Genomic DNA, 18363 nt, shown 5'->3' with positions numbered 1-18363 from the left:
CGTGATGATAGACAGCCACTGTGATGACATCAGGGACATTTTGACGCTCAATCTTTCCCGTGGGATAAAGGTGTAAACATTGATGTTTATTTAAGTCACTGGCTAGATGTAATGACATAAGAGATAATTTGCATTTACTTTTAGTCCTATGATTGCACTTACAAATTAGTAGACGTCATTCGCTAAGGCTGCATTGCTTGCTATTTGCCACCTATTCATCCCATGTTTATGTATTTTATCTGGGTCTTTGATTTCTCAGATAGACCACTGGCTACTTATATTGTAGGCTCAGAAATTAGGCTCCTAGCATGTTAGACAATTATGCCATGTACTACAGACAGTTGTGTGTGTGTGTGTGTGTGTGTGTGTGTGTGTGTGTGTGTGTGTGTGTGTGTGTGTGTGTGTGTGTGCGCCATACGGGAGTATATTTAGACAAGTACAACTGAAGAAGCAGAAAGGAGCAAAGCATCAGGATAAAACAAACAAATGCTTGTATATCTGTATACGTGCATCTCTGTATCTGTTTGTTCCTGTGTGTATGTGCGTGCATGCTCTCTCCTTTGCTTTGTGGAAGACTAATATCTCCCCCTCCATTTCCAGTGATGCACTATGACTGGCCTGAGGCAGCGAAAGGGCAGCAAAGGAAAAGACCCTGGTCCGGAGATCCAGAACCAGAGGTCCAACTTATTAGCAGAACCCTCAGAGGGCATATCAAACGGTTAGTGTGCCCCTATCAGTCCCATATTGGAATCTACATACGTATTAGCCATGTATCCCAGACAACCAATACAACTGTATTGTTGTTTATGTACAGTCATTAAGTACAATTAATATATGTAAACAACAATGGAGTTGTGGAGGGCAACACTGTAGATGAACCCTTTTTGGTGCAATGAAGAACCCTTGTTGGTGCTATGTGGAAGCAAAAGGGTTCTCCTACAGGTACAAGCCAAATAACCCTTTTTTGTAGTAGGCTATCATGGGAGATTATTGTTTTCTAATGCGTCTTCTCTTCTCAGGTGCTTGGACATGGCGGACAGTGCTATGGCAGGCCATTGGTTGGATAGTGGCTGTTTGTCTTGGCCTGCTGTGCTGCATCTATGTGGCTATGCTACACGAGAATGACTTGTGGTTTTCCAACATAAAGGTGAGAATCCCGCTCTTGGATTTGACCACTTATATCGGGAGATTTATGATGCCAGGATTTGGCACAGGCATGCACCACCTGTCATATTCACAGAGTGGAATAATAGCTTTCTGCAAATTTAACTTACTTAACTTGCAGAGATTACATTCCACAGTTTTTTAGCTGTTGAGAAACAGTGGAACATTTTCAGTTTGGTGATTATTTAAAAGTACAACTAATACAATATCATGAGGTCATTCCTTTAATTTTCTCTCACCTAGTCTGGTTATTGGACGACCTTTATACACATCATACACACCTCAAGAAATCGAAAGATTGATTTTCCATTAACACAGGATTGTTTTTCATGTCTTTTAACTTTTGTAACAAAATCCAGCACAGGCCTTCCAGCGCAGTACAACAGAATAAAGCGCTCTGCCAAAAATGTTATGTCATGTTCAATCTGACATGAAGGGCCTTTCCAGTGGTCTGGTGGTGTGTCATTAAATACATTTTGAGCTTGTTGGCAGCGGCACTGCTCTCAACCACTTTACTCTATGGTTCCCAGGTGTTGATTCTCTCTGCAACAGATAACTACTCAACAGGTTTTCACTGATTCCAGGTGTATTTCTCTCCCACACAAATGTGCATCATGACTGGATTCAACCCACACAAACACAGCCAATTTGTGCATCATTTGCCACAGTCACGAAAATTAAAGCACACATCTAATTGAGCGAACCTGTACACGTTCACATCTTTGATCCTATTCTTAGCTGTTGCTCTGTCTTTGTGTTGTTTTCCTGCTCTCTGCCTGGCTCTGAAAGTTGAGGAGGTAGACAGATGTTCTCATTCATAATAAATACAGGTCACTTCACAGAACTGGCAGCCATTCCCCCTGTGTTGATTCTTGAACACAGTGGTTAAAGGATGACATCACTGACTGCACATTGTGTGCCTAGAAGTTTTTCGTGTGTGTGTGTGTGTGTGTGCGTGCGCCATTTGAGCCCATGTACTCAAAGATCCTAAAGTGGGGAAGAAGGCAACATCACATTGACAGTGGTATTCTATGACTACCGGTACCTAAGAAGATCTAGCTTGCGCTCTCGTCTGAGCAGTGACCTCCTGTAGGGCTGACCATGACTGAACTAAACAGTACTCAACTCTTGAGGTTAAGAGATGATCTATTATATTCTTCTACTTCAGTTTCCTGCGGAACAATGTCTATGGCTGCATCAATGTTGTTGGGGGGGGAAAGTGCAGTAAAACACGCTGAAAATTCATTTCCCTTCCCTTTGAGCTGCTCTGAGTCATTGGTGCCCAGTTGTTTTAGGTAATCTAATGTGACTTCAGAGTACTTGTATGGGAGAACGCAGGCCCAAGTCTGCATTGTTTATGAGGATCTGTTCTTTCTAAAGAGAGGCCGACTTTAATGATCCCATATGTTTTTTAAGCACCGTCCACATGTGGGACAGACGTTCCCTCAACGTTGCCCTAACGTTAGGCTAGGGTTAGCAAAAGGCGTTTACTGTAGGCCTATGTCTTTCAGGTATCTCCTATGGGACATCTTTGTTCAGAGAGGGAGACAGCTGCATCCGGCCCTCCTAAATTCATCACGTGTGAAGTCATGTTCATGACAGTTATAGCACCTACCGGAGTTTATTTCAGACCCTGTGTCACCCACTCCACTTTTAGAACTATAAACGGTCTGACAAGCGCTCTCAAACATTTTCCAAATGATGTTCCAAGCGTTTCTTTTTCTTTCTTTTTTTTTCTCTCTCTCCCTGTGTTTTAATAGACGTGCCGAGAAGTCACCAGTTGCAGAGTTGACTAGCCTTTCTCTCTCTTACGGTTTTTAGTTGTCTTCCAGATCGCAGACCAAGCTGGTCCTTCTGACTCCGTTGTTGCTACATCGATTGTTTCACTCCCAGTGGCATTTTACTGGGCTTGTAAAAGTAATGAGATTGCCTATTTTATTTCCTTCAGTTGGTATTGTGGCAGAGACTGGGCTGAAGAGGAGAGCAATTCAGGAAATATAGGGAACACAGTGAGAGAGGGTCTGTTGGTTTTCCTCAGACACTGAACACTGGACTATGGGAGGCGTGATCTCTGGCCACATGGCTAGTGCCTTATCTCCACTCACTCAAAATGGGGACTCTCCCTATCTCATCAGTGGGTGAGTGCTGGGCGTGAGAGAGTGGTTCAAGAGGTGCAGGAGCCAACCAGCCTCCAGACAGACATGGACATACGCAAGAGAGGCAAGAGCAAACTAGAGACTTACTGGAGTATCTCTCAGGATGACATGTCGACTGACAGTTGTGGAATGAAAGGGGTATCGGGGATGAGTGGAAGGGAAGTGGGGGGCTCCCGGAAGTCTGGCTTGGTTCCTCATCTGTGGTGGCAGGCTGTTGTCATAGCAGCAGGGTTGGTAGTGGCTGTGGTCACTGGGCTGGCTCATGCCTGGTGTGTATACTCCATACATGAGAACCTGCTGTGGTTCTCTCACCTGCAGGTAAGTAGTGACCGTGATGATGTTATCAGCATACAGACAGTCTGGTCCACCATCTTGTTATTACTGTATGAGGGGATATTGTTAGTCTTTATGTGATATGGATGTCATACTGTATGTAGTAGGTCCTTGCAAAAAACAGTTTGACCTCCCTGAAAATATTTGGCTTTTGCATTTTAAGTCTAATCCTATTGGGCTGTTGGCAGGCTATATTCGTCCCTTTAAATTGTGATTTATTCTCCTCTTTTATGTGTTGTTTGAATGTGTGTGAAAAAGGGCACAATCCTTGCTCTACACTCTCATCATGTGCTTCCAGCCTCAGGCTTCACATAATCTCTCTGGTACTCCACAGTACTTAAGTCATCTTGTGTATCCAGCAGGACATCACATTTTTTCCAATGTACCATTCTCAACCACGCACATTTATTGCACTTGTTGTCTAAGGACTTTTATGGCCGAGCGAGTATTAACTGCTGTGCATGCATTCTAGATGGTTCTGTTAAGTTGCCATATACAGTTTTTTTTTTCATGTGGATAAAACAATGTGTGTTCTCCATGCAAAATGCGTTCAAACATGTTTTGGTTTTATTTTTCCCTCTGCTTTATATTTCAGGAAGTTGAGCGTGAAATTTCCTTTCGGACAGAATGTGGCCTATACTACTCATACTACAAACAGATGTTGAGAGCTCCATCTATACAGCAAGGTATGGCCATTATGCTAGATATAGCCTCGGGAAGAACAGTCCATAGAGAATTATAACTTATTAAGTGTTCTCTCAATTCCCACTCTGGTTTCTGGGAAACTCCAGTAAAAAAAAAAGAAATCTCTTCAAACTAATTCTCCCATTTTAATTATACAGCATTTTCTGAAATAGAGGTCCTTAAATAGCGAGACAATCAGCAGAGGGCATGCCTCTCTCTCTGTCCACTCCACGTGTCTGCTTTCCTTTATCTGTCATTATGTAACATAAGAGCTATTGGACCAATGGTGTGTTATGTAACCATGGGAACAAAGCTAGTTAAAAAATGAGCAAAAGAAGAAAAAACAGGCTCTGATGTGACCTGTGTGTCATTCTAAAGCCTTTAAACAGGCCTTCTCAGAATGGGTTGTTGCCTTTGTACTTCAGCATGGAAAACAGCTCTAATATTCAATCATTTTGCTTGGCCCTTTTCAAGGAACTAACAATCGTCATAGCATTGCCATCCTTAGAGCTAAGCCCTGCAGTTCTTTGTTGCTATTTTTTGAGGTACCGTTTGGACAACGTATTGTAATGAAACAATGTCCTACAGATTGGAAGCAAGATCTGGGTTTGTTTATATGACTCCATCTGCAGACTATGGGATGATCTCATTGCTGCTTTACATAATTCAGCAGGATTTCAATAAGATTGGAGAGTTATGTTGCATGTTTATTAATTAATTATCGCGCAAGATTGGCATGCCTGTCATAGACCTTTAGCTACTCACTAATGTTCAATGTTCCATATAAGTGTAGCCCATAAGTGAACACTTTCTATAGGGCACACACACAATAATTTATGAACTCACTATTGGCATATACAGTATGATGCCTTATAATGTCAGTTTTTTCAACTAACAGAATTATAATGCAATCATACATGCTTATAACAACTCTTAAGATGCGCTATGAAAGCATTCTATCTGTATGCTTTAGGTAAGAGTTCCAGAAGTAGCCTTACTATTCTATTAGTCTACTGTAGACGGTAGGTGAGCGACCAGCCACTGTGAGGGACATAATGATCAGAACCATGTTGTTTGTGTGTATATGATCAGGTCTTTCCGAGCTCATCAATGACAATGCCACTGAGTCCAAGACAACCATCAACTTGCTGCAACGCATGAACATCTACCAGGAGGTGTTCCTCAGTGTCCTCTACAGGGTGCTACCCATCCAGGTAATGAAAACATCAGACCAGAACGGAATGAATGACTCCTTTCAAATGATAATGGAATACGATTGATGTTTGATATAATTCAAATGTTTTGACGTGTGCGTGCGTGCGTGCGTGCGTGCGTGCGTGCGTGCGTGTGCGTGCGGGGTTGTGTGTTTGTGTGTATGTGTATGTGTCTGTGTGTGTTTACTATTTCAGACCTACCTGGAACCAGTGTATTTCTACATCTACACTGTGTTCTCACTACAAGCGGTGTATGTCATAGCCCTGTACATCACCAGCTGGCTGCTCAGTGGTTCCTGGCTAGCAGGCGCTCTCACAGGAGTATGGTACATCCTCAACAGGTAAATATCACCTCACCTAGTCCAGTCGTTTCACACTATTGCATCACAGTGACAAAATGCCACTTTCAATGAAAAGACTCCTCCACTTCTACTAAGTTTCATCTAGGTCTGGGAAACTGGCTCACATTATACTGCATAAACTCAATCGATACTCTTACTGCAAGATCTCTAGACTAAAGTGTCAAATCTATCATTTTGACCTCGGTTGGACACTTGAATGAGCATTGTGTGTGTGTGTGTGTGTGTGTGTGTGTGTGTGTGTGTGTGTGTGTGTGTGTGTGTGTGTGTGTGTGTGTGTGTGTGTGTGTGTGTGTGTGTGTGTGTGTGCACACAGAGTAGACACTACGCGGGTGGAGTTCACCATCTCTCTGAGGGAGAACTGGTCCCTTCCCTTCTTTGCTCTGCAGGTGGCTGCTATCACCTGCTACCTGCGGCCTCAGCTCAAACCTATCCAACAGGTACAGGACCTACAGAGTCTGCTCTACACTCACATACACTTGACTCAAACTAACTAGATTGGAATCTTTCATTCATTAGATAAGACTCACTTTTGCTAAGATTTATTGACTGTTAAGAGTGAATATCTCCCAGTGTTTGGAAATATGAATGTATACACTATTTATGAAATCCTGAATATATTTATTAGAAATATACTGTATATGAGGCTGTCTATTCTCATAAAAACCATTGGATAGTATTATCCTTGCACCCTGTCTCGTACGGTTTGTGTTATTGTCGACTAATATCCCATCTCATTTTATCGTGGATGGTGTTTGGGGTCAAGTGTGTGATTCTAATCAGATTTGTATCATTCTCTCCTCTCCTCTCAGAAAGTGATATTGTGGCTTCTCTTTGTGGCTACCTTCTGTTTCTGCCTGACCTGGCAGTTTAACCAGTTCATCCTCCTGGTTCAGGCTCTCATCATTTTTACACTCGACTGTCTTGACCTTATTTCAACTGAACAGGTAAATATTGTACTGCTCTTGTTTGATCTAAATAACAATCATAACACCCAGCCAGTTGTAGTGTGCGTGTGTGTGTATGTACGTGTGCCCTCGAGTGAGAGAGATACTGGTAGTAGGTAGTATAAAGAAACTTGGTCTTCATAGCTTCCTGTCTCCTGCTAACTTCCTCCTCCTCCTCCTCTTCCCTCTGTACAGGTGACATCCCTGTACCTGGTGCAGGTGAGCGGCCTGCTGTCTGTGTGGCTCATCCAATTCTGTAACTCTATGATCCTGGGCTCCCTGGCTCTCAGCTTCATCGTGGCTGCTCTGTTTGTCAAACACTTCCAGGTGAGACCAAACACACTTCCACACTTCCAGTAGATCAATGATTTGACTGAACCATTTTTTTTCAAACGTCATCATTTTATCTGATGACACATTAATATGTTTGCATTTTTGTTTTCATGCATCATATATCCCTTTGATGATGATACATCATGCATCTCTGTCTGTCCTGCAGCGGAGTCTGAAGTCGGGAGGCCTCTGTGCTCGGCTGGGGAAGCTAATCCTCCACATCCTCCTGGTCCTGTCATTAACGTTCACCATTAATTATTTAGCCAAGGTGAGCCCCGAGACTTGTCCTACATCGTCCTCCTGCTGAACCCCATCTCTCCCCCCCCCACCCCCCCCCACCCCCGTGTCACCAGGAATGAATAAGAAATCCACTATGTGCGACTAGACAGGCTGGAGGCAGGCACACAGGGGTTAGGAGAACATTTCAAACATTTAGTCACAGCTTTGTTCAAGTACAGCATATGACGGGTATAGCTTTCAGATCAAATAAATATGTATGGAGACGTCATCATGGGGAGATTTCTCTGGGGGGGAAACAGATTAAGTCCTGGAGAAAAATTGCACGTTCAGTGGTTATAGTGGCTATAAGCTATTTAGTCCAGTAATACAGTCTTAATCTGGGTCTGAGAAAACAACAAATGCATGAAGTTAACATTACTGTACTTGTTATTTTTACATTTGGCTCAAATATGACTTCTTCTTACTGTCCCTATATTCCTTTGTTTACCATGCGTGTACAGAAAGCGCTGCAGCTCAGGTCTGATGAGCACATCTTCAAGTTCATAAAGGCAAAGTTTGGCTTCGGGCCGACGAGGTACAGTACCGTGACGTTCCTCAGCATATAATCATTTTTAACTACCAGACAATGTTATGATATATCATGCCTCTTAAATTTGAATACTGAGATAATAAAAACCCTCTCATTGGTTGCATTGTATTTATGACCTACCCAGCCAGTCGGTATTTGTAAGAACCCCTAACAAATGGAGAAAACCACTGCAGAATCAATAATACAAGCCACAGTGTATCATTTACGAGAGACTCCCGCGGTCTGATCTTTATGCTCAGTGTCTCTCTCTCTCTCTCTCCACCCCCTCTCGCCCTCTACCCCCCCCCCCCCCTCTCTCTCTCTCTCACACAGAGATTTTGATGCCAGCCTCTACCTGTGTGAAGAGGCCTTTGGACTACTACCCTGGGACACTTTTGACCGGCTGGCTGGCACTCTGTTGGCATACCCATATCTCTGCACCCTGGCTGTGCTGCTAGGCATGTTGGCACTGGTTGTACTGGGCAACCTTTGGTAGGCCAGATCTCATTTCTGTTGGCATGGAATTAATGTATACACCAGATCTTGGTACAGTATATTCAAATGCTTGAGCAGCTTGTCTGGTAGAATGGAATTAATTGGATAGAATCACATTGGCCACAAACATATTGTAAAATATATACATTCATTTGAGAGGGTTCTGCCTCTGTTCATTTGTTCATGTTGGAATCATATTGGAACATCTGTCACTTTCTGAAGCATGACTATCTAGTCTCAACACACTGAGATGGTACAAGAATGTACTTGTTGGTAGCCCAAACATCTACCTTATTTAACCTCTCCTGCAAACACTGTTGTCAGTTAATCCTCCATGCTCACTCTCTCTCCCTTATCGCTGTCTTTCTTCCCCTTCTATCTCCCTCCCCCCTCTCTCTCACACACACACACACACATACACACAACACATTTCGTTGGTGGGTGGTTGGCGGGAGACAACATCCTCTCCCTCAGGCCCTGGGAATATCTGGGCATGTCACGTCTCTCTCCCTGTGTGTGTCGCTCCCCTAATGCGATAGAGAGAAACGCATTGTCCCCCCTGATGTCCTGTGCTCATTCCATTCCAATTATCAGAATACAGAGTGGACCACCCCAGGCAACTGAACCCTTACCGACCAAGCTAATCATTACAACCTTCATTCCAGATACACCAGTTAACCTTTAGAAGGAGATGAAAAAAAGACAAACTCTGAATAATTTTGCTAATGTCACCCTCTCCTTTATGTTTTATGCATGTTTTTCCATTTTGTCTCAGCGATTCAGCGGGCAGTAACGGTGGCGAACAGAAAGGAGCATCGGAGGAGCGAGTGATCTGTATGCGGCCAGATGTCGCCTACAATCTGTTACACACCGTCTTCTTCGGCCTTCTGGCATTCAGTACCATGAGGTGAGCTTCCGCTAGCTTGCTCAAAGATGCTATCTGCTCAGACAGGTTTGGAATTATGCTGAATAAACCAAACTGTCTTCCACATTCTTTATCTTTCCCTCTCTCTCTCTCCTGCTCTCGGTCGGTCTCTTAACTGATTAATCTATCCATCTATCATCCGTTGAAGTGGGACAGCCTCCTTTTTCTTTCTTTTTTTTTTTTCCACTTCTCCTGCACTCGATTAACTGCTCTTTCCTTATCTGCTTCATTTTTAATGACACACCATTTCCAGTTCATAGAATTTGTTTTATGAACCGATTTATACAGGGAGTATGCTGCTTATTAAATATTGCAAATGATAATTTTCACAGAAACTGTTCAAAAACTCTTCCCACCCCCCCCTTCTTCTCTAGAATGAAGTACCTTTGGACTGGCCATATGTGTGCCTTTGCTGCCTATGGCGTGTGTGGCAAGGAATTGTGGTCTGTCTGCCTAAAAGTCATCCACTGTAACACTAAAACAAAGGTAAAAAAACAACCACCCTTATAATGGAACCTTTGACTAGTTTCTTCCTCTACACCCAGGGTATTTAGGGAGATGACACTGGGATACACAGTGTCCTGTTTGTCCACTAGATGGCAGTATGGTAACAACCAACAAAAGGCCAAATGTTTGGAGATCAACAAAAATGGCTCAGATTGTAATATCGTCCCCACTTATTTGTGTACCTTCTCATTGGATCATTATGTTTTTCCTTTTACATGTTGCAGTTAAGGCTGATCAGGTTCATTGTTCCGACTGTCATTCTGGGTGTCCTTTATTACAAGGTAAGACATTCGCCTTGTTATTTCATCACAATTTGCATCAATTTCCTGCCCGTAGCAATTGCAGTAACTGTGAAGTGATATGGGGAAACAATGATGTGTAAAATCAAGTTAAAAGCGTCGGCAGTGATGGTGGTGTGTTAAAAATGTTGTCTCCCTACTTATTTCACCGTGTCAACAGAGGAATTGGAAATTATTTTGATGGTCTGGTTGGATGTGTTTGGTTTGTTTGATAGTGAATATTTTGAACTGGTGACTCTGTAGAGTCTGATTATTTAAACTGACTGTGTACTTATTTGATTCCCCCATAGTTCTGGCCCAAATTGATGGCGGAAGTATCGGATCTGAGAGAATTCTACGACCCTGACACTGTTGAGTTGATGACCTGGATTAGGTAAACGTTACTGTCCACACACACACACACACACACACACTCTCTCTCTCTCTATCTCCTACTCCTCTAATACAAAACACACGTAGAACAAAAGCAAATCAGATTAGCTCGTTTCCACAGATCAAGTTGCATGTCGGTTGCCTGTGACTGCATGTGTTTACGTGCTGCTGTGTAGATGTGGTGGGGGGAGATGTGATGGAACATGAATAAGACATGGCGATCTGGAGAGGACCCAGCTGTTGGCAGTGGTCCAGCCCTACGCCCAGGCCCCTGTGGATGGCTTCTATCAAGCCAATTGGTTCTGATGCGATCTGAGATGGAGGTGAATTTTGGCATGCCTCCTTCCTGGGCTCAGAGGAGGCTGAGCGGATATGACAGGCCTTAAAGAGACTTTCACTCTGTGAAATGACACAGGTTCCCTTCCCCTTCAGAGAAAATCCAATTTGCAAGGCGGATTAGCGGGTAGAGTTACCTTCACTGGAGCTGGCGCATTAAGCCTCTTGCCACGCACTAATTACATTTAAGATGAAAGAGTTAAGCGGGGATCGCGTTTCATGAGACTCGGGCATGGCAAAACTGCTCTTGTTTCATGTAGATTATCAGAGGTTTACATTACAATCTAGGGAAAACATTAGAAGAAAATAAATATATATTTTGGTCTCATTTACAGTATTTACATAAAGTAGACGCAGGGTTTTTCTGGTAGTCTTGATAAGGAATGTTCTAGCATATACCACACACTGTGGCTGCTCTGTTAACAGAGTTTCATATGACAATTCATCTTGAGAATGATGGCGATGTTATTAGTTAGAGTAACAGAGCGAGTCATTAAGGAAAATACTCTGTGGAATTCTGACACGCACATGCAAAGCTATCAATTCACTGCTGGTATCACGTTTTGGATACAGCTACCGAGACAGCTAAGGTGTGGACTTGGTGTATAATGTGTGTTTTCCCCACCATTTCTTTTCAGTTACAGCTGAATCTGTACGTTGTGTTGTGCTTCCTTCTAGTCTAGCCCTTCTCTGCTAAATGCACACCCAATGAGTCAATGGCACTTGCAATAGTAGATAGAAATGCTTGGTAATTTCTCTTTCTCTCTGGGAGTTTGCTGCTTTTGAAGACTGCGTCGTTGCTGTTCTGCCATTTAAGTTGGCATGGTGTTTTGTCATAGCTGTTGCCTTCTTGTCTCTCCCAGCATTGTCAAGCCCAGCCACTGTAAAAGACAGCCTAACGTTTTTAACATTGCCTGCCACACAATTCATTTCCCATCCTTTTGTTCAGTGATTCATATTGCAGGCACATTCTTTGATTGTTGAAAAGAATATTTCTTCAGAATGTTGCCTTGTTTCTGAATAATGAGTACAAATGAATCTATTGTTTTCCTGTGGAAACTTCAGGGGCCCCTGGAGCAGTAATTTCTAGTAATTTCTGTTCACCACTCGAACAAAGATATTTTTTTCCCCCCGCAGTTTCTGTGGGGTTATTTCATGTTGTCGACGGTCTTATATCCACCATTCTCACTTCCTTTCTAATTGTCCTTCTGTCAGCTTGCCTCTTTTCATCTGTATAATTCCTCTAAATTAGCAGCATTTCTCCTTATTTTCAATTCTCTACACCAGTCGGAGAAGCACTGACTGTCCTGGTGTGATCCGCATTCATCCCTGTCGTAGGATGTTATCAGCAGTAAGCCTATGAGCACATGTCCCAACACGCACTGTTAGATCACATTATAATGACATTTCGCCAAGTCTTCCTTTCTCAACCAATCAGGCAATCAATCAGTCGTTCCCTCTTCACTTCAGTCTGCTAACGTCAGTGGCACCAGTCATACTTTTGGGCAGGTTGGTAGCGTACCCCACATCAGCTCTGATCCATCTTTTATTGGTTGGAGCCGCTCCGCCCTTCAGAGAGGATAAGGAGCGTTGTGGGATCTGTGAGGATGGATGTGACAGCCCCATCTCTGTTTCTATCTCCATCTCCATCTCTTCCCCATACCTGTGCTCCCTACAAATCATACTCTCTTACCCCCCCCCCCCTTTCCTACCTACCTTTCTTTGAGTCATACTGCAGACATTAGTATCGTCTTCCCTTCATCAAACCCTCTCACAGATGGATCAACTTCACCCCCCCGTAACCGTGTAGGGCATTGGACAACAGAGGTCTCCAATGCCCTGCAACACTGCCTTAGCTGAGCCAAAGCCTAGGCATTAACTCAGAGCGCCAGTACAATGTGCTCAGGTTACTCATCGTATGGTGGAGTCTCTCAAACCACCTCTGTTACACCTGCACTCTCCCAGCATAGTCGGTTCACATGGCACATTCAACAGGTGGAGCTACAATGCTATTCATTTACTGCCTGACACACTCCCACCTGCCCTACGTAGCATAGCTAAACACACAGGCACAGGGCATGCATAGCAATTTCACGGCTAGTCACCATTGCGTGTCCTCCCCTCCACAGACTATTAACGGCATTAATCAATTTTTATAATGTCACTGGGGTACAGGCCAACACAAGATGGCATTTACATACTGGAATATAAATCTGAAATTAAATGTAAATCAGCCTCAGGTCATGAGGATTCCCACTTGAAAATGAAGTAATTAAACATGGACACATACCGAGAAAGGGGGAGATGACCCGGAATAGCGGGTCAGAGGTTGCTTACCATCACCCCGCCACACACGGGATCTAGCCATTAGCCCACGAGCCGCTAACGTTCCTAGCAGGGGCGTCTTACCAAATGCCTGTCCAGAGGGAGCCAGTGGGCCCCCAAAAATATCCCCCTTCCTTTTTATTGCCTTGTGGATTTGAATGGCAAATCAACAGGAGGTTTGGAGGAGTGAGGAAATAACAGCAATAATGAGGCTCTGCTATGATCTCTTATAGAGTTAGTGAGTAATTAGATTTGTGTTCCTTTCTCTAATATAGATAATACAATGACTCGTCCTGGAGGGTACAGTCAATTAAACTGGAACTGCGGATAAAAATGACTTAATTTACTCTGTGTGTGTGTGTGTGTGTGTGTGTGTGTGTGTGTGTGTGTGTGTGTGTGTGTGTGTGTGTGTGTGTGTGTGTGTGTGTGTTTGTGTAAATCTGTGTGCAGATCTGTGTGACTGTGTGAATTTTCATTTGCCTGTATGCTCTTTTGGATTGCCTAATTGATCAGCTTGTGACATACTTAAGCAACAAAGTCACAGCTGGGTTCTCGACCAACTAAGTGAATATGCTCGCTTTAGGAAATTGTCGCCTCATTACTCCGATATTGCCAGCAGGACTGGAGTGTGTGTGAACCTGAGTGACAAAAGTCTGTCCTGCTCCTCTCTCCTATCATAGGCGTGGTCATGCCAATCAGGCCCCTTGAGGGAGGAGGGTACACAACCATGACTGAAATCTAACCATTTTTCTTTCTTCTGAGTTGGGGGTGATCTGGCTGATGGTCTTAGATTAAAAATGCCTGCCAGATGCCTTACGAATGGTCAGATGGGGTCTCAAGCATATGTAGGTGCTGAATGAATCACTGTGTATTCTTTGACTGGAAAACTGGGACAGGGTTAATAACAAAGCCTCAACCTTGACCCAGCTTTTACAAATACAAACATTCAACACTAAGCTTCGCTTTGTCCACTCTAGGCCACTCACCAAACACCTTGAGAAATATTCCTTCCTGAAACCAAGACAAACGTTTTGTATTTGTCTGAGAAACATTTATATTCCTCTCAGAAGGTGCCGACTCCTTGTGCTAGCCATATAAATTGTCCTTGAAGTTGCCCCAGAGAAATGTCGAAATGCCATCTATTTTATTCATATTACAATAGGAAGAGGTGTTTGTGTAGCTGTGGGTAAAATGTGTAATGTCCTATATGCTAACACTCTTAATAAAATGAATGCCCTGACCACTGAATATTTACAGTACAAGTGAATACTTTCAGTGTTCAATTTAAGAGCTCATTGTGTTCCAAGTTGTGATAAACCAATTACTTTTGATTGAATTACAACTTTTGATGGCTTCATAAATACTTTATAAGACCTACTGTAGATGCTAAATGAATCATGTATAAGCAAATGACATGCTACATAAAGGTTGGCAAAAGGTTATGCCACATTTGGCAAAGGGCCAGATGCCAGGACCTGTTATAACACCTCTAATATTGTATGAATGTGCAAATGAATGGTTTATTAGGCATCTATGCAGGCTTTATAACAGTATATGAATGCATTATCAAACCTTTACAAGTTGCAATTTGGGACCAATCAGTTGGAATTTACCTTCTGTTAAAAACACAACCCAGCGGTTTTACACCATGTTAACATTGTCTACCACGGTCTGAGAAGGGTTTGTAACACGCTGACAGGGAGGTTCTGCCTTGAATAATGCTCACACGCGCCATTGCCCTCTTTACCAGCCTAAACACTGATCAAACCAGAAAACTCTTCCCTATTGTCTCCTAGCTCAAAGACACCTAAGAAGGCGGTGTTTGCGGGGAGTATGCAGCTGTTGGCTGGGATCAAACTGTGCACAGGCAGAGTACTGACCAACCACCCCCACTACGAGGACCAAGCCCTGAGGGAGAGGACCAGACAGGTGCGATCCAGCCTCTTACTGTAACCCCCACACAACACCTGGGAGGATGTTCATATTGGCAATTTTCCATCAATATTAGTTTTTTTAACAGAACACCTCTAAATGTGTGATGAGTTCATTCCACTTCAGTTCATCTACTCAATTCAAACCCACACCAATGGACTGAATTGAAAATGTGATTGACCACAACCCCCGGTCAACATATCAATTATCAACGAGAGGACACATCTTCTGCATATCTGTTCAGAGAGAGATGTTTGCATGGTGAGGAGAATGTCACCTCGACAGGGGAAAGGCGTCAGATAAGCCTCAACAGGGTAGCACAGCTATCAGTCATTATTGATACCCTGTCTGTCTCTCTCCTTACTCAGTTGTCTTTATTTATCAGAGAGAGAGAGAGAGAGAGATATGAGTGGGTAACAGAGCGCTCACCGTGGAGGGGATGTGCCACCTCTGTGGGAGTGCCAGGCCTCCTGAGGTGGGGACAGGGGCAGAACACCGCTGTGTGGCTGTCAATCAACGGCAGGGGCAGCCCAGATCAGGACCCACTACTAAGTTCTACTATATTCCTTGGCTGGGGTCATTCTCTTGCTGAATTCCAAATTGGCCCTGAGCTTCTATACTACCCCACTCCTGCAGATTTGAACGGATTGGATAGGTATAAGCCAGGGGAGGCTGGTGGAGGCAGATAACGGAGGATGGGCTCATTGTAATACATGGAATTACAATGTATTACATTGCCCTAACACTACCACAGCTTCGTTGGCCCATTCGTTGTCAAGGGAAAAAGATAAGTAAAGATGACTACTAACTAGGCTAGTATTCACAACCTGACTGCATGAATGCAGTATTAACGTGGGACTTAGGTCCCACATTGCTAGTCCATAAATGTCCTTGTTTGTCTCGAGGCCAAACTAGAGACACCATCAACGAGACTTGGTTGAGAAATGGTAGAGAACAAGCACAGGCCACACCCCCTCTCTTTTAAATCCTTCAGGCAGGAAGTACACCTGACAGCAAGGGACGTATGAGCAACAATGCCCTCTGGGGTTATGGGGCGTGGAGTCAGTTATGTAGTGTCTACTAAATGCAATCTAATGTACTATGACCTAGAGTCGTCACAGTTCCTTATTCCATTCCATGCATTCATCCTCCGATGTCTGCCTCCACCAGCTTCCCCTGGTATAAGTAATAGGGCGATTAAAAATAAATACAAATCAGAGGGGATGCTCAAGCAATGAATGTATTGCTTCTATCTATCCAGGTTTGCCCCAGGTCTGGTTGTCTCTATACCGGTACATCTTCCGTATCTCTTTCCTGTAGGTAAATCTAACCTGTGTGTGTTGTTGTTCAGGTCTATCAGATCTATGCTCGGCAGTCTCCAGAGGAGGTCCACAGGATCCTGCGAGCGGTGGGGGCTGACTATGTGGTCCTGGAGGACAGCATCTGCTACGAGAGGAGGCACAGCCGTGGCTGCAGGCTCAGAGACCTGCTGGATGTGGCCAATGGACATGTAGGTGGTCTGTCTCCAATGGCATGGGTTGAGTCATGTGTGTTCTGCCCTGCCTGTATATATAATGTATATGCATTGGACATTGTGGGTGCGTGTGTGTCTGCCTGCCTGCGTGAACATGAGAGAGTGAGAAGGGGGTGTTTTATATGTGGGCCTATTTGAGTACGTTCTTCTGTAAATAGCATGTTGCTTGTCACCCCGTCACTCACAAGACACTTCAAAGTATGATTGCTTTGAAAAGGGCTCAATTACAGGCAGCACTGGGCCTCCAGACTGAGCTGGCTCTGATCTGCGTATCACCTCTGGTTGAAAGATTTTTTTTTCTCTGCTGCTGCTTTTGAAGCTTTGAAGAAATGAGTCACTGGTTATTTGGATTTCTCTCACACTGTATCAGACTGTCTCGTCCAGGATGGTGTAAGAAAATGTGTCACTGTACTGTATGTGAATCCTATATCACACACTGTAGGTTGCCTCAGGCCTAGTTCAGTCAAAAGTCTTTATTGAAGGAATAACCAGATTCAATGTTGACACTAAGTTTTGAGCCTTCACCAATGTCTTGGATCCTGTTGGTCTAGGATATCGCTGTTGAGCGAGGCACATAACCCTGAACTGACCGTTTTGTGTGTGTGTGTGTGTGTGTGTGTGTGTGTGTGTGTGTGTGTGTGTGTGTGTGTGTGTGTGTGTGTGTGTGTGTGTGTGTGTGTGTCTGTCTAAGTGGTATGGAGCCTCTTGTAACCAATGCGATAAGGAGAAGAGCGTCCTTGCATTTGAAAAGATATATGTATTATTTACATGTATACATTTACATCTTTTTACTTTACTTTTGGAAACACACGGACGCTCTCCTCCATATTGCGTTTGATTACACATTTTGGCCGCTTTCCCTCACCACTCTCCTGGCTCTTCTAACCAACCGTTACACAATGGATGCATAATGAAAGCCTAGCGTATTTCTATATGTCTGAACAGTTAAATATACCTTAGCGTATGTCTTTGTGTTTGTGTCAGATCATGGACGGCCCAGGGGACAATGACCCAGACCTCAGCCCCGCCTCCCACCCTCGCTTCTGTGAATCCATCAAGACAGACGCGCTGCCGTACACGGCCCTCTTCACCCGCGTCTTCCACAACAAGACCTTCCATGTGTACAAGCTCAGGAAAGGCAAGAAGAGGTCGAAGACTGACCGGGTGGCCGTGACGGAGGATAATAATACTCAGTAGCGTGACTGTCTGAGTGGGTATATCCTCCCCATAAACCACCTCACTCACACCAGCCTCCCAATCCAATCCCTCCCAACTCTCTGCCCTCCTGGTGGCTGTCGCTCTGTACCCACTGGTTCATTAGCCGGACCGCCCCCTCCTGCTTAATCTTGGACCCCTCCCTGCACCGATGTGGTGGGCGGCAGTGGTGAGCAGCGAGTGGACGGGTAAACATGGCAGGCAGACACAACACTGATTTGAGCTCACCGGGCTGATTGTGGCAGAGAGCAGAAGAGCACACATATCAAACCTCGGCTTTGTATCAGGAGGCAGCGGAGGAACGAAGAGCTCATGTTTAAACAGGAGAGGAGTAGATGAGGGTGCATCACAACGGCATCCACCCCCACCCCCCACCCCCCACCCCCCTCCTCTCGTTTTTCAGAGGGCCCTGTGATTGGATGAGA

The 18363-nt window shown here is 44.1% G+C and overlaps 1 protein-coding gene across 1 annotated transcript; it reads left to right on the top strand.

Moving 5' to 3' along the window:
- Positions 1-3365: 3365 nt before the first annotated feature.
- dpy19l3 (dpy-19 like C-mannosyltransferase 3) lies at positions 3366-17920 on the top strand (the record flags this gene model as incomplete). Its single annotated transcript, XM_083665181.1, has 17 exons — positions 3366-3638; positions 4249-4339; positions 5430-5551; positions 5747-5892; positions 6227-6350; positions 6723-6857; positions 7053-7184; positions 7357-7458; positions 7931-8004; positions 8332-8490; positions 9269-9400; positions 9793-9904; positions 10150-10206; positions 10515-10597; positions 15054-15186; positions 16541-16699; positions 17708-17920. 17 exons carry the CDS (start codon positions 3366-3368, stop codon positions 17918-17920), a joined length of 2247 nt encoding a protein of 748 aa, XP_083521307.1.
- Between the last annotated feature and the right edge of the window lie 443 nt (positions 17921-18363).

This window comes from Argentina silus (genome assembly GCF_951799395.1).
Source record: "Argentina silus genome assembly, chromosome: 2".
Taxonomy (NCBI): Eukaryota; Metazoa; Chordata; class Actinopteri; order Argentiniformes; family Argentinidae; genus Argentina; species Argentina silus.
Note: the sequence above shows the minus strand (reverse complement) of the source record. Positions and strands in the feature narration are given on the sequence as shown.